The sequence below is a fragment of the Lithobates pipiens genome, unplaced genomic scaffold (assembly GCF_037356315.1).
Source record: "Lithobates pipiens isolate NorthernLeopardFrog02 unplaced genomic scaffold, aLitPip1_a1.2 Scaffold_3, whole genome shotgun sequence".
In the NCBI taxonomy this organism is placed as follows: domain Eukaryota; kingdom Metazoa; phylum Chordata; class Amphibia; order Anura; family Ranidae; genus Lithobates; species Lithobates pipiens.
The window spans coordinates 66036710-66054018 of NW_027507790.1; the positions used below are offsets into that span (position 1 = coordinate 66036710).

Sequence of the window (17309 nt, forward strand, 5' to 3'; positions counted from 1 at the left end):
TCCCCCCCCCCCCCCTCCGGCGCCACAATTGGCACCTTTCAGGGGGGAGGGGGGTGCAGTTACCTGGATAATCCAGGTAACTGCACCCACTTCCGGGATAGCTGTCTGCGGAAAGGGGCGTAGATTACGCCCCTTTCCGCAACTGCCCGCCCCTTTGCGCAAGTGCCCCGCTGCCTGCTGGGAAACACACAGTTCCCAGAGGCAGCGGGGACCGTCCGGATTGCGCCACGCGGCTCGCGCATGCGCAGTAGGGAACCGGGAAATGAAGCCGAAAGGCTCCATTTCCTGATTCCCATACCCAAGATGGCGGCGGCAGCACCCGAGTGTCGATCTAGAGATCGGCTTCGGGTGCCGACATCGCGGGCGCGCTGGACAGGTAAGTGTCACCATTTTAAAAGTCAGCAGCTGCAGTATTTGTAGCTGCTGACTTTAAAAAAAATAAAATAAAATGCGGAGTCCCGGCGGACTCCCGCTTTAACCACTTCCCATCCGAGCCTATTTTGGCACTCCTCTCCTACATATAAAAATCATAAATTAATTTTTTTTGCTATAAAATTACTCAGAACCCCCAAACATTATATATGTTGTTTTTTTTTTTTTTTTTTTTTTTTAAGCAGACACCCTAGGGCACTGGTCATCAACCCTGTCCTCAGGACCCACTAACAGGTCAGGTTTTATGTATTACTTTGGGGAGATGCAGACTAGAATACTGCAATCACTGAGCAGCAAATGATATCACCTGTGATGTATTTCAGTTATCTTGCAAACCTGGCCTGTTGGTGGGCCCTGTGGACAGGGTTGATGACCACTGCCCTAGGAAATACAATGGCACAATGGCAGTCTTTGAAAAATTGTTGTGCAAATACTGTGCAACATAAACTGTTGCAAACGCTTTTTTTTGGGGGGGAGGGAGTTTAATTAAATAACACAACGGTAAAGTTAGCCCAATTTTATTTATTCTCTATAATGTGAAAAGTAAATAGATATCCAACATGTCATGCTTCAAATTTGTGCACACTCGTGGAATGGCGCCAAACTTCTGTACTTAAAAATTTTATTTTTATTTACAGGTTACCAGTTTAGAGTTACAGAGAAGGTCTAGTATTAGAATTGTTGCTCTTACTGTAACGCACGCGGTGATACCTCATGTGTGATTTGAACAGCGTTTACGTATGTGGGCGGGACTTATGTGTGCAGTTGCTCCTGTAAACGGGGACGAGGCATAGTTTTACACTTTCTCTTTAAAAAAAATGTTATCACTTATATTCCCATCACAAGGAATGTTACCATCCCTTGTAATAGGAATGATGTGTGACAGCTCCTCTTTATGGAAAGATGTGGCATCTATAAGACCCCACATCTCTCCTCCAGGCTGGAAAGATTGAGATAAAAAAAAAAAAAAAATACCATGCTTTCCAGTCACGATCGCAGCTTTGTTATAACGTTGTGCCCGGGCCTCCGATGGTCATAGAGATGACTGGTTACTATCTGTTCACCGGGAATCTCTATGCTCATCATCCAGCAGTGGCAGATTCTTTCTCCAGGTCCCCGATGGCACTGAAGAGCCCGAAGAAGCACCAGAGGGTGGCAGGATGTCCCCTTCTGTCTGTAAGAAAGATCAGGCAGCAGAACTGCCACTATGATCATTCTTATGGTGCATAGAAATGCCGGCTCTAAAAGATGATATCTGGATGATGCCTGTAGCTGCAGGTATTCAGATATTCCCACTGAAAGTCAAGGACGTCATATGATTTACCTTGGGCAGGAGGTGGTTAATCCATATTTACAGTGTCTTCCAGACCTTTTGCCAAACATCCAATGGGATTTGAAAGTTTTTTTTTTTTTTTTTTTTTTTTTTTTCCTTTTTGTTTTTTTTTTCGTTTTTGTTTTTTCCTCCAGTCATGGCATTCTTCTTTTATCAAGCCCAGCTTTGTGAACCAGCCTTGTAATGGTTGTCCCTTGGATGTTTTACCCATATTAGCTGTGGTTCAGGTTGCAGCTCCCTCAGTTATTATCCCATTTATAAATGATGGCTTTCATAGTTTTCAAGGTAATTTAGTGGTTTCAGTTAGGATATGAATTTATACCCTAGCCCTGAATTGTTCTCCTGAAGTTATTCAAAGGTTCAGTAAAACCAGGTGAGCTGGGGCTGTGCTGGCCTGCATTACCCAGCACAGTCCCAATGCATGGCAAGGCAAAAACACATTTAAAAAAATTTCCTTATGGGTGTGCTGGTGTGAATGAGCCCTTAGACTTATGCTAGCTCCTTTTATCTTCATGATGTTACGCTTATTACATTCTTTATTAGCTGACCTCAGCCAATTCAGTTGGGGGGAAAAAATAATTCCTGCTAATCAAAAAAAAAAAAAAAAAAGTTATCATTAAATGATCAAAATGTGGCTTGTTCAGCAGCTACCAAATACATTTTGATCCATGTATGGGCAGGGAGGCTGTAAGTAGTCAATCTGCTGATCAACTTCTGTACAATCACCCTACCTGATTGTTCCCAGTGCAATCACCACCACTAGGCTGATTAGTGTGTTATGATGGTGGGGAAGTCTCCCTGCTGTCAAAATACAATAGCCTATCATTGAGGATTCCCCCATCCAAATCGCGTATTTGGATGGGGGAATCGAGTCCTATTTTTATTTATTTTTTCCCAACCTTCTGGTTGAACGATAAAGAAAAATGACTAATCCATGTGCTGCCTTAAGTTACACAGCAATTTCAGATAAAACTTCTGAAGATAATGCAGAATTTTACACTTTCACAGCTGCTGTCTGTGGATTGCTAAAGAGCCATGTGAGAGAGCAATAAAGAGCTTGCAACAACTGGTCTTTTTGGTGCTCCACCCGGCAGTCAAAGTTGTGATGTCATTCCATATAATCCAGTACTATCAGTCCTGCATTGTAAATGAGATTTCTGAAGGCCTGGCCTCAACCCAGAGAATTGGAGATGAGAGAAAAGCGCTGGCTGCCAGGATAGCAAGGGGCAAGGTAAGTAAAAATAATTTTCTGATACACAAAGGAAAAGGGGGGTTGGGACTTTAAATGAGGTGCGTACGAAGCGGTTGGTAAATAGTAAATGCATGAAAACACATTGATCAATCATATGCATACATAAGTGGAACAATAACATAGTAAGTATAAAGGATAGTGTCGAGGAGCAAATTTTATTAAAAAGACTCAACAGTTTGTAGAAAATTCATGATTACAGAAATTCATACATGTGATAAAACACATTTGTCAATGATTTGATTGGATCATAACACACTAACATATGAATACTGGGTTAAGAGCTGATTGTATAGATGGAATTTCAATAAAACAATATGATGTTTGATGATTAGCAAAATGTAATAAAAGAACTGCATCCTAATAGGTTTATCGCGTTTCATGGCATTCGTGACACATTCTCAGGCACAGATGCTATGTGTGTAAAAAATCTGCTCATAGCAAAACACGTGGATAGAGAGCTAACTGGGAATGTCTGCACCTTGAACTGTGGGAGTACTGCCCGGGAACACCAAGGCACATATGAGAAGACCTCATGAAAGGTGCAGATCTCCATTGTATGGTCAATGGTGGCATAGTTTGTAATCGCGAGGAGGGTCTCCTTATGCATGGTATAACCATAATCCAGAGTATAATGGAAGTGGAGCGAATTTCACAAAACATGTCAAGCCTTTAAGGATGCAGTTCTTTTTCTAAAATCATGCATTATGTTTGATTTTATATATGACATTTTGCTAATCATGAACTATCATTGTATAGTTTCATTGAAATCCATCTATGGTTCCACTTAAGTATACATATGAATTATTAATGTGTTTTCATGCCAACTGTTTCGCACACACCTCATTTAAGTCCCAACCCCCCTTTTTCTTTAATCAAAGTAGGGATGGAGGCACAGCGCCCTAGTATACCATATGCTTTGCTTAATTTAAAACCCCCAAATCCCCCCCCCCCCTTTTTTTTTTTTTTTTTTTCCCGGTACCTGGTAGGCATTTAACCATTGAAATGCATTAGGAGCCCCACTACAGGGATCTGTTTGTTTTTTTTTTTTTTTTTTTTTTACATATCTAGTTCAGCATTCAAGCCAGCTGCCATGAGTACCAAAATGAGAAGACATTTTATTTTGCTTGTAAGGCTTCATGTACATGGGACGTTGTTTAATCTCTCCAGAACAATTTAACTTGACAGCTAGAATTCGACATTTAAAAACCTCTGTTTAGCGTCGTTTTGGCGTGTTTTTGTTTAGGAGCAGTTTAACTGCTTGCTGGCCGTTCTGCGTGGGCGTCATATGACGTCCTTCCATTTAAACATGGAATGCGTGCGCATCCCTGTACCTTCAGTGGTGGCATGTCAGAGACACCGCTCGCCACCGGGAAGGGGGGTGGTCGGGGTGTCTCCCTGATTAGAACGGTTCCATTGTACAGGATGGGACGCGACTTGTCAGGCGGCTAGGTCGCCTGACAAGTTGTCCCAGTGTGAACCGGCACTTAGTGATGCACCTGATGTACTTACTGAAGGCCTGATCAGGTGTGATCAATTTTCAGTGATTGACACCATAGTTTGTAGACTGTATAAATGTCAAAGACCAAATGATATCCTCTAATTTGGGTTATTTTTACCAAAGATATGTAGCAGTATACATTTTGGCCAAAATTTATGAAGAAAAATGACTAGCAACATTTTTGTGACAGTAACAAAGAAAAAGGCGTGTGTTTTTATTTTATTTTTTATTTTATTTTTTTCACAAAATTTACATTTCTTTTTATTTATAGCACAAAGAATAAAAAAAAACACTAGTGATTAAATGCCACCAAAAGAAAGCCCGTTTTAAATACTTGTTGTTTTATATATCTGCATTTACAAACATCAACAATATGACATTTCATCATTATCAATTCCTTTTGTTTCTTTCATATTAATAAATGCAAACTAAAAAAACCAAGAATAAATCACTATACGTTTCATTTTGCCCTGAAAAACAACTCCAAAAACTAACTTTTTTTTTTTTTTTTTTTTTGAGGATGGAAACTGGAGGGAGCAAAAGGAAAGAAAAGAAGCAAAAACTTCCTCTTCCCCCCCCCCTCCCCCCCGAAAAAAAAGACAGAAAATTTAGAATTTCTTTTTGTTTCAGTTACAAAACTTTGTAAATAATTTTTATCCTTCACTGATGGCCACTGATTGTGCTGCACTGATAATGTGGCACTGATGAGATGGCATTGATGGACACTGATATGCGGCACTGATAGGCAGCACAGATGGGTATGGATATGTGGCACTGATGGGTGGCATTGTGTAAAGTAATTGTACTGATGCCAGTCAGTGCCAAACAATAATGCATGCCAATCAGTGATGCCTATTGGGGGCGCTGACTGGCATCCCTGGTGGTCTGGTGCCATCCAGTGTGGGCATCCTCTGGGGGGGGGGTGTGTCTGCGCTGATAATCGATCAGCACAGCCCCCCCATCAGAGGAGCAGCCGATCTCCGGCTCTTCCTATTTAAACTGTGATCAGCCATGATTGGACAGGGCTGATCACGTCGTAAAGCGCGCAGCGGCTTAATATCCTGAGGACGTCGTATAACGCCCAGTCAGGATATTGAAACCACTTTGCCGCCATCATTCTGCTATATGGTGGGCGGCAAGTGATTAAATATGTATATAATTTAGATACCAATCACCTTGGTCCCTGGGTTCTTAATATTCCAGTTGGGGGGAATTTTGATATATTAATACTTTTACTACTAAATTGAGCACCTAGCCTAGCGCCTGCCTTGGCTGTAAAAATCTATAGAAATTCTTATCTGTTTGTTTAAAAACACAATATAACCTATCAAATGAGCATATGCTTCCACTTGGATAAACTTGTTCCAGCTCCACTATACCTTTTTTGCATCCAGAATTTATTATCTTGTAGTGTACTTGATTCTTCAAATAACGGATAATTCCACATGGGTAGTTCAGATGAGATATCTTTTGAATCTTCTTAATTATTTTTTTTTTGCGTCTCGCCATACGATCGAATCAATGCGAGCATGGGAATCTTAACCCTTGGTAGTTGTGTACCTCTTACTTCCAATGCTATCAATAAATTCTCTGCCTTTTCTATTAGTGTGGGGAAAAAAAGTTCCATATCGGTACAGTGTTGCATGACTGACTGTCATTCAAACTGTGAGCTCTGAAAGCTGAACATTGGTCTGGGCAGGAAGGGTAAGTGTCCTGTAATGGAGGTGGTTAAAAAAAAAAAAATATATATTTGTTAAAATGAAAACATCTGTAAAGGAAACGCTGCTAGTTACTGCGTTTTGGTAGCGTTTACAAGCTGTTAGTCATTTTATGTTTCAAATGCCTCTAAACATCGGTCCTGAATGCATTTTTTTTTTTTTTTTTTTTTTGTGTTCCAAAAAAATGCTTCTAAACTCGACTTCCTAGAAACTAAATAACCCTGTGTACATGTACTGATAAGATAACAGAGGACAGCTGAAAAAACTGCCAAACTGCTCCTAAACGTCAATTTACCAGTAGTGTGTGTGTGTGTGTGTGTGTGTGTTTTTTTTTTTTTTTTTTTTTTTTCCAAGTGTAATGAAAAAAAAACATCAATGCCATGCTTTTTATGTCATTACCCTGATATGTAATATAAATAGTTCTAATTAAGTTGTACTTTCACACTAGGGTATAGATATGTGACGTCTTTGTCTGCCTCTGCAGCCCTGCTAAGAATATCGAAGGTGTGGCAGATGTGCTGCAAAATAATTCATGCCTGTGTTCAGGTGACATGATCAAGCAGGCTTCATTTCCCTTTGTTATCTATTTGTCACTGTTCCTTTAACACTGCTTTTACGTCTGTGTCTTTTGACTGCATACCTTATACTGGAAAGTTTTCCCTGCTTGTGATTTTCCTTCACAGCAAATGGGGTTGTAAACCTCTTGCAGTGCAGCAGCCCCCCAGTGCCCCCTTTTTACTTACCTGAACTTTTTCTTGCATCGGGGATGAGCACACCAGCTCTAGCCGGTGTCCCGTGTCCTGATTGGCCAGATTGATGGCGCAGCCATTGGCTCCTGCTGCTGTCTATCAAATCCAATGACACGGGGGGCAGGGCCCAGTCATACATTAGGCAGCTGTGGACACCGAATGCTGTACTCGGGTAGCGTGCCTGCAAGGTAACCCCCTCAGGAGAGAGCTTCTCCATTATGTGTCACTTGCCTGACACAGGAGCCAGCGATGTCACGCTGTCCCCTGTAGTCCGGCGCATCCATCTTCTTGGTGGGTCTCGCTGCTGCGCCGCTGTCATCTCGCGAAGCTGCGATGATGTCACTCCCGCGCATGCACGCGGGAGCTGCCACTCGCGGCATATCGCCGTTTACCGCGATGCGCTCAGTGCGCCTGCGCCATAGACAGCGGTGCCTGTCTTTCGACAATTATTTTCTAAACCGTGTAGGTTTAGGAGATATTTCTTGGACCTACAGGTAAGCCTTAATCTAGGCTTACCTGTAGGTCAAAGTTGATTGTAAGGGTTTACAACCACTTTAAAGTGCATCTATAATGCGACCTATTTTAAAAAAAATTCAATTCAATTGCAGCCAGTTCATTATATTGCTACTATAAAACGAAAATAGGTAGTTGCTCTTTATTTTTTTTACTTTTTTTTTTTTTTTTTTTTTTTTTGTCCCAGTGTCTGTTCAAAGCATGTCAGAAAGGCACTAAAGCTTGCATTTTTTTTTTCCAAGTACACTTGGGTAAGCTTGCACAATTTAAGGGCTTCTGCCAGAAGAACTAAAATGGTATGTGTTGCAGCTTGTCAGTCTTTGGTATATTGCCTGCATTCATTTTTAATTTTTTTTCAGACTTTTTTCACCTTCTTAAACCAGATTGTAACACATTCTGTCTAAGAACCCTTTCACACTGAGGTGGTTTTCAGGCGTTTTAGCGCTAGAAATAGCACCTGAAAACCGCCTCCCATTCATTTTAGTGTGAATTTTCACACTGGGGTGGTGCGCTTGCGGGACGCTGGTAAAAGCCTTGCAAGCAGCATCTTTGGGGTGGTTTAGGAGCGCTGTATAGTGCTCCCAAGACGCCCTACCCATTGAAACGAATGGGCATCGCTTCCAAATCGCCTGAAAAGTGATTCGGCAGCTAGCTGGGGTTAAAGGCGCCCCCTAAGGCGGGAAAGCAGCGATTAAACAGCAGTAAACCACTGTTAAAACGAGTGGCGCTTTACCGCTAACGCTGGACAGCCCCAGTGTGAAAGGGCACTTAGTTACCCTCCTTCATAACATAGGGGAAGATGTTCACAAGAGAATCAGGTAGGCTTATAACCTTCAGATTTAATTTCTTTGCATGAGAGTTAGAAAGACCTAGAATTTCTGGCGAAGCCATTCTTTTCTCCTATGCAAGGGTTTTGCACGAAGTGGCCGATTTCTCCTCTTCTGGGGTCCCCCAGCAGCACTGCTGGCTCCTCCCTGCATTGAGTGCCCCCTGGGAGAACTGTATTCCAAAGGGACACCCATGCGGATGTACACCTGAGTCCTACTGCATCCATTGACAAACTGTAGAACTCTGCCCCTGTGTCACTAGATTTGCTTGACAGCAGCGGGGGCCAATGGCTACACTGCTATCAATCTTTCCAATGAGGACCCGAAACAGTGGCTGGAGCTGCTTTGCTCGTCCCTGGCTATGGAACGATTGGGTTCGGGTAAGTAAAAGTGGTTGGCGACATAGAAGGCATTAAGGTGAAAAACCTCAAGGATTTACAACCCCTTTTTAAAGCGGGAGTAAACCCGCTGACGTGTTTTTATTTTTATTTTTTTTCTGACCTGCAAGTAAAAGTCATAATGAGCTAGTATGCACCGCATACTAGCTCATTATGAAATACTTGCCTTAGAATGAAGCCCCGACATCTCGCCCGATCCACGCCGAGGCAGCTGACATGTTCCATCGGCATGCCTTCAGGGTATCGCAGCTCCAGCGCTGTGCATTGCCGGAGCCGCGATATCGTCACTCCCGCACGGCAGACTTCTTTCCGGCAGGGTCTGGCTTTTGCCGGACTTTCAGCCGAGAATCCCCTGTGCGAATGCGCCGCTGCAGTCAGCAGCGCATTGCGAAGGGACTATCTCCTAAACCATACAGGTTTAGGAGATTTTTCTTTTTTTTTTTACCTACAGGTAAGCCTTATTATAGGCCTACCTGTAGGTAAAAGTTATAAAAAAGACTATACAACCGCTTTAAAGCAGAACTATAGGCAAAACTTTTTATTTATTTATTTTCTCTGTTTCCCTATAGATGACTTGCACATGCTGCACTTTAAAATGTTTTGTCTTAATTTTTTTTGTCTTTATACAAAGATAAACATTGCTGTGTGCCTCTGCTCCTCTTCCCCAAACTTCCAGTTGGGTATTGTGCACTGTGCACATCACGCAGGCAGGAATGAAACCTGCTGTCAGTCTAAGGCATCTTTCACATGGGTGGCAGTTTCTAACACTCTCCTAAAAAGCAATCCACGGTGGATTTTTTTTTTTTCCAGTTGAATGGAGATTTTCTTTATTGAAATTGATTCACAACCACAAGTCAAGACTGTCTAACTTGGCCTGCCAAGTTAAATTTTCCGCAAAGCATTGTGGCTATGATGTGTACTGTTCCCTCTGTCTGTAGGTTATGTTTCAGGTGGGAGTCAATACAACTAGTGGTCTACTGCCTGTCTAACCACTCCCTGGCCACCCATGTCAAAGAGGCCTAAGAGCAGGTGGGTGGAAAAACGCTGCTTTTTGCAGGGGAGGCTGCTGTACCTATATCAGTTTTTTAGTATATAGCTGTATTTAAGCAAGCTTCCAGTAAGACCCTGCAAGGGAATAGAGCCATTCTATAGGTGCAGCTTTTTAGAAACTTCTGGCTTTTTTACTTTAAGAAACAAGGTTAAAAAGGGCAGCAGTTGATCAGGTTTGTGAATGTTCTTCTCCAATTTATTAGCACATGGCTTTAAAGAGGAGCTCTAGTAAAAAGTATAATAAAAAATAAAAATAAAGCTGCTGACCTTTAATAAACAGATACCCACCTGTCCCAGGACCCAACGCTGTGCTCACCCGAGCCCTTCGTGTCACCGCTCTTTGGTCCCCGGCAGTGGCATCTTAACTCTGGGCATCAGCTGTGACAGCAAGGCCATGTTTTTTACAGATTGAGACAGCTAGCGGGAAGGAAAAGATCCCCCACTGGCTGTCGGACCGTAGGTTTGGGGGGGGGGGGGCGGGAAGCAGAAGCTGGTGCATATGTCACATGTTCTACCCCTAATATGGGTGTAACATATTACAAAAGGTAAACTTGGGCAGCCTTAAAGAGGTGGAGATCTACCTGAACAACATGTTAAGTCAAAGATCAGCAGGCACAGTGTCACCTCCTCCCACCTGATTTAAACCTATAATTGTCATACTACTGCGTCACAATTGTGTGCATTGCACAGCAGTCATGGGTTTAAATCTAGTGGTGAGGAGGTAATACATGGCCTCCTCACCACCCGTCAGATACACTTGGTTTGCTTATCAGGGGAGCAGCAGTGCATGCTGCACTTGTGAATTTGCCTTTAGTTGCATGTGACAGCAGCACCATTAGTGTTTGTTCATACCTAAAGTTGGGGGAGGGAAAGGGCAGGGCCAAGCGCGGCGTGTTAGACGACAAAATTCTCTTCACTCCTGTACCTGATCCTTTCCCCGGCTCATACTGCCCGCTTTACCTGGTCTGGAGAGTGCTGTGTGTTACTTGGAGCTAGCTGTAAGAAGGCGGAAAGTTGAGGGTTGCAGTTGGTATCACTCCTCATGGGACAGGAGCCAGCACTACAGAGGAGGAGTCGGCTCATGTGGCCCTTGCTCCCTACTGCAGCTCCAACTTGATTTTAGACTTTCTCTAACTTTTTTAATCAACATACTTGTTCCCGGTCAGTGATTTTAAAGCATTAAAGTCATAGTGAGCCAGGCAGATGGCCTTTTCTCTCGCAACAGATTTCAGAACAGGAATTTGTGCCCATAGAAAATGTCACAGATAATTAAAAATTGTCAGTATTTGAAAAATAAAATGGAACATCTCGATTTTTAAATCAAGAGGACCAGAGGTTGTAACATAAAATATTGATAATATTGCAAGTATTTGGATTTGTATAGGAAAGATTTCTTGGAAATTCCTTGCTTCGTCTAAATATGTGGCTATATACTGTTGCATATATGCATAGGATGACCTGATGAATAAAAAGTAATGCCCTGATCTCTGCCTTTCACCCTTTTCTGATTCCTTTGCATTCAACGGGCAGATTGCAAAAACCTTTCCTCATTAACCACTTCAGCACTGGAAGGTTTTACCCACTCCTGACCAAGCCATTTCTTACGATGTGGCACTGCATTGCTTTAACTGACAATTGCACCATGGAGCAATGCTGTACCCAAATAAAATTAATGTGTACACACACACACACACACACACACACACACACACACACACACACACACACACACACACACACACACACACACACGCTTTCTTTTGGTGGTATTTGATCACCTGCGGTTTTTATTTTGCGCTATAAACAAAAAAAAATACTGAAAATTTTGAATAAAAAAACAAACTTCCTTTCTGCTATAAAACCTTCCCAATATAAAAAATAAATCAAATTTCTTAAGTTTAGGCCAATATTCTGCTACATATTTTTTGAATAAAAATCCCAATAAGTGTTTGGTTTTCACAAAAGTTATCGTGTCTACAAACTGTGGGTTAGAGTTATGGCTTTTTAAATAATTATTATTTTTTTTTTTTTACTAGTAATGGCAGCAATCAGCGATTTATTTATTTTTATTTTTTTTGAGCAGGACTGCAAGGTTGTGGCAGACAAATTTGACCCTAAGTGCCACTTTTCGGGGACTAGTGACACCAATACAGTGATCAGTGCTAAAAAAATGCTCTGATCTCTGTATAAATGACGCAGGGAAGGGGTGTACGGGGGCGCGTTTAAAGGGTTACGTGTGTCCTAGGGAGGTGCTTTCTAACTGTGGAGAGAGGGGAATGTTACACTGGCAGAAAAGGGAGAGCTTGTCTTTCATCATAGCTGAAAGACGGATCTCTTTTCCTCACTGACAGATGAGCGGTGTGCCTTGCTTACATGGGCACCTCGCTGCTCCGTGTCTCCTGTGAACAGTCGGCAGGTTGCGGAGGCCATCGTGATTGGCTCCCGCTGTTTCCTGTCAGGTACGCTCACCCCCCTACAATGCGTGCATAAAATTGCCATACAGGTACATGATTTTGTACAGCCAGGCTGCCCTGTCGTAGTGTATATAAAGTGGGTGGTCCAGAAGCAGTTAATACCTGTTCTGGTGTGGTTTGGGATACCCACAAATGCATTCAATGTTCTTGTCTGTGCATTGACTTCTGGGTAATCCTTTTTTCCTACACCTTAAGCCGGCCATAGGCTGATCAAAACTTAGCCGGTTCAGCAGGAACCAGCTGAAACTTGATCCGTCTATGGGCAGGGTGGTTGTACTGAAATGTATCTATCATTTGACACCAGTACAACCCACCTGTCTTCTTTTTTTTTTTTTCACGACCATTGCCGTGGTCCGAATATAATAGGCGCAGCAGGAGGGATTCCTCCTTTAACACAGATTGTGTTGATGGAGGGAATTGAGCAGTTTGTTCCCTTAAACCCATAGTTGAAGGAAAGAAAATTGCATAATGTATAGCCTGGCTTGCGTAAGAGCTATGTAAACAAACCCAACAAATATGATGAACCCATAACCAAGAGTCCGTCCATAGAGCAGGGATATGCAATTAGCAGACCTCCAGCTGTTGCAAAACTAAGTCCCATGAGGCATAGCAAGATTCTGACACACAAGCATGACACCCAGAGGCAGAGGCATGATGGGACAGCTGTAGGTCCACTAATTACATATCCCTGCCATAGAGGATCACTTTATTTACACAGTGGTTTAGACAATTGTTTGACCACATGGGAGACAGGAATAAAGACCCCCTGAACCTTCTTCGGACATCTGGCCTGTTATAACATTCTGGCATTTCTATGTTTGTAGGTCTATATGTATTATTACCTAGTGTGTATTCATACATTATATACTCCCAGTTTTATGTACAAAAATATACAATTTACTATGAGAAAAGACTAGCTTGCATTGCTCAATGTTATGATAAACCCCTAAAAAATCATTGCAGTCTGGGCCTATGGAATGCTAAATGGAAGTATTCATCTAGGTAAAAATGTACAGTGCCAACTGCGAAGCATACAGTAAATGATCATAACAATATCTGTTATCAGGGTGACACAACCAATGAAGTTTCAGCAAAAAAAAAAAAAAATTCTTTATAGTGTAAAAAGTAAGGCTTTTATGAATATAATTTAGTTTGATCAGTTCATGTTTAAGCTTTGTGTTTTGCTGCCTTCTTTCAGCCACTCATGTATAATGTGCAGAGGTAATGCATTGACTTGTCATGTGGAACAACCGCTCTGGCTGTTCCTTTGTCCACTTCAAATTGCTGAAACACAAATTCTTTCTGTTCCAGCTTCAGGAGGCTTTTTTTTTTTTTCTTCTTTTATTGTGATATGGTGGTGCTTCCTAGTCCAGTTTAAAATGAACAGACATGGTTCTCTGAAATACTTTAACAGCACAGCGAATTAAATGTATATCTATGGTCATAATTTAATTATGGTCAAAATGCCATTTCAAATTTCAAGTATTTCTATCCTAGTCATATTAGTCTGCTTGATCTTGAAGTGTGTAAACTTACTTTGTGAAGAATCGCACACATTTACTTGAATTCTGTGCCAAGTATTCACTATGCCTTTTGAGTAGGCACTGCTGTGTGGCAGAGCCTGCCTTGTGAACATGCTGGGAGGAGGAGGCAGGGTCAGTCTAGGAATCGCTGCATGCATACAGCAAAGTGCCATAGGGGGAGGATCTGGTCTTTCACTTTTAAACTACAAAAGACAAGCTGCAATGCATGGAAGCAATCCAGGAAGTTGTGGAAAGAGAACCAGCAGACGATGCTCACAACATGAAAGGAGATTTTTCAAGTACAATTATTTTGGATTGTCAGAAATAACTATTGTTTGTATTGCTGTTACAATTCTGATGTTATAAAATAAGTGTACGCTGTGACCATAGAACTTTAATTTCGCTCTTAATAAAGTACTGACTTGGGACAAAACTGGGCATGCCTTAGTAGCCAGCGTAGTTTAAAAAAAAAAAATACAGCTGGAACAGTTTCCTCTGAGACCAAGCACATTTTCTGGCTTATAAATGATATCCAGTGACACCCAATGTGTGGATCAATGTGGTGGGTGAGTGGAATTGTACTAATTAGTCTTGATTCTTTGTATGTATATTCAGCTGTTAAGCACATACCTTGCTTCTTCTGTCTCTGCTTTCTCCCTGTGGTCACAGCATATAATTTTCATTTATATAAAAGCAATAGTTATTTTTGCCAATCCTAAGCTTATTTGAAAAAATACTCATGAGTTGTTATTAATATTATTACTGGTATTCATATAGCACCTGACAATGTTTGCAGCACTTTACATATATATATTGTGCATTTATATCAGTCCCTGCCCTAAAGGAGCTTACAATCTAAGGTCCCTAACTCGCATTCATACATACATGTACTAAGGTCAATTTAGACCAGAACCAATTAACCTACCAGCATGTCTTTAAAAGGAGAGTAAACCAGAGTACCTGGAGGAAACCTATGAAAACATAGGGAGAACATGCAAACTCCACGCAGATAGTGTCCTTGTTGAAAACCCTTCTGCCTGTCTGTTGGCTATCTATTTCCACAACTTTCTGGATTCCCTGCAAACGTTGGGCTACATATCTCATGGTACCTTGATTTTCAGTTTAAATACCTGAATTTAACTTGGTGTTAGCCTTTTGACGTCTACTGTAAAGCCAATCTAAAAGTGGGAAGCAGCGCAACAAGCCAGTTGGGTGTGCTGCAGTGCAAGGATCATACTGAGGGAACAGAGTAATAGATGGATGAGCTCATAAGTGCACTGCTTCTCTTTTCACTGCTCAGTCATAGTTTGTGGGTGAAGAAGATACCTGTAAGTAAAAGTAAAACTGCTGTGAAGAAAGGGTTTTCTCCCCTGTTAAACAGTGCTGTAAGACAGAGATTTGTATATCTCCGGACTTGATCAACCAAAGTACACATTTTTTTTTTTTTACATGTAAAACCCCTTTCATTGTATTTCATCTGTATATTAGGCTGTTAGTCTGGCAGTAGGCTTTGAAGCTTCAAAGCCAAGTAAAGCTGAGCGCTGCTCAGCAAAACCAACTTGGGCTGCTCAGCTATTTGCAGGAAGTCTTGTATTTTTATAAACTATAAGGCTTCTCCTGATTGGTTAAGGTGGAAATCAAGACATCTGCCACCTCATTGCCTCAGCCAATGAGCAGCTGGTGTTCATACAGAAAATACAGGAAGCTTTGTAAAGGCTAAGCAGCATTCAGACTTGATTTTGTTCCTGTATTGGAAAGTTCTTGTTGCAAAGCTGGAAGACTGCTCTGTATACTGTATATAGCTGATGCCACATTCGGTTTATACAAGGCCCACATCCGTTGCATCAATTGGTGAAGTAAATAATGTGTTATGACCAGCTTGGTTCAAACCAGCTTCTTAAACTTCACTAAAACCTGGAAACTTGGCCATCCCTGTATTTAGAACTACATGTGGAGCCATCAAATTGGTAAATACTGTTAAAAAAAAAAACCGTGAGGTACACTACAGTATTTAAATTATGTGGGACAAGCCTCCTCCTCCTGTGCTATGCAATGTTATTTTCTTTTATATAGGAAATTAGTGTTAAATGTCTATTTCTTGTGACTTGTTCTAAAGGTGGTGTAAGTAAATACATCATACTTCCTGGTTTTCTTTGTAAGCTAATATGTTCAACTCCAGGCAACATAACCATGTTAAGACATAAGGTCAGAAGTACTAGTAATTGATTTACTAAAATTAAGTTTAACTCTTTATCTTTTCCTCAGTCTTTTGAATTGCTTCTACTTTTGGATATATAATATACTTTTAATTGCAGAAACCAAGGATGACCTTGAAAGTCTTAACAAAGAAATCAAGAATATCGCCAACAAAGTTCGGACAAAATTAAAGTGTAAGGTATTCTATTGTTTACAAAATGGGGTAATTGGTTCCTTTTTGGCTATGGCATTTTTGGTCCAATTGAATGCAAATGAAACTGAAAAGCATAATGAAATCTATCTTTCGAGTCGAGCAGTGTTCCTATCTCTGCTCTTTCTTCATACAGTTCCAGCATCATTGTGTAATAGAATAGATGCCATGTGTTGAACTACCCGAAAAATGCACATATGTGAATGAGGACACTGCAGGGATCCCTCATCACATGCCTTAGAAAGGTTTCCTGGTCCTGAAACATTGTCTTATATGCAATCATATAATAAAGAGCAGTTTTTTGCTTTGAAACATGCTTGTTGATATGTTGATGACCTACAGTATCTTATTCATGTTCTATATCATGACCAGCTGTGAGTCATTGTAGCACCCTCTTAACCATATAGATGTTACAGTATATTCCTTTTGTACACCATACTAGTATTTTGCGACCAAAACTTTTAGTTTTGTAGAATTGTGCAGACAAAAAGCAACAGTCTGTGGCAAAAATACGGACAGAAGTGACTTTCTGTTATGCTGTGGAAGGTGCAGAATGCTGTCCCTGTCACGAATGCTGTCGTGCCAATCCTTCTAAATTATACATGGGACTCTCACCACTATTCATAAATGCACTTACCCTCACGTTTGACCTGTTAATCCCAGGTCAGACCACACTTTCCCCACATAGGGGTGCAAAACCAAGCTCCTTTGTACTCGTCCTCCTTGTTCCCTTTTGTTCCTTGGATGTCACAAACTCTTTCACGGTTTAGGTGTATGGTCCTTTAAATCCACGATAATGGCACTACAGGCAAACACGCGCAACACAGGATTATCTCACAGTGTAGTACATTAAAACCAATCTGTTTATTAAAACGTATTGCATTTGCTTGAAGGCAAAAAATAGACCGCTTTTATTACAGACAGTAGGGCCTGCGGCTCCCGTGTCAGTTTCCTGCTTTCTGTGTCAATGTTCGCAGCAGAAGGATTATGGGAGCATGCCTGCACGAGTGCCCTGAGGGAAAGCGGCTCTCCAACTGGGCACTCGAGAAGAGAAGGAGCCAGAAGTGCTGCTGAGGGACCCCAGAAGAGAAGGATGGGGGCCGCTCTGTGCAAAGCCAACTGCACAGAGGAGGTA

The 17309-nt window shown here is 41.5% G+C and overlaps 1 protein-coding gene across 1 annotated transcript in view; it reads left to right on the forward strand.

Annotated features, from left to right (window-relative positions):
* The window catches only part of STX2 (syntaxin 2), an 80271-nt gene that overhangs the window by 17001 nt on the left and 45961 nt on the right, over window positions 1-17309 (forward strand). Inside the window, exon 4 of the mRNA XM_077461780.1 lies at window positions 16083-16157. Coding sequence (XP_077317906.1) covers window positions 16083-16157 — 75 coding nt within the window. The remainder of the gene's footprint in view (window positions 1-16082; window positions 16158-17309) is intronic.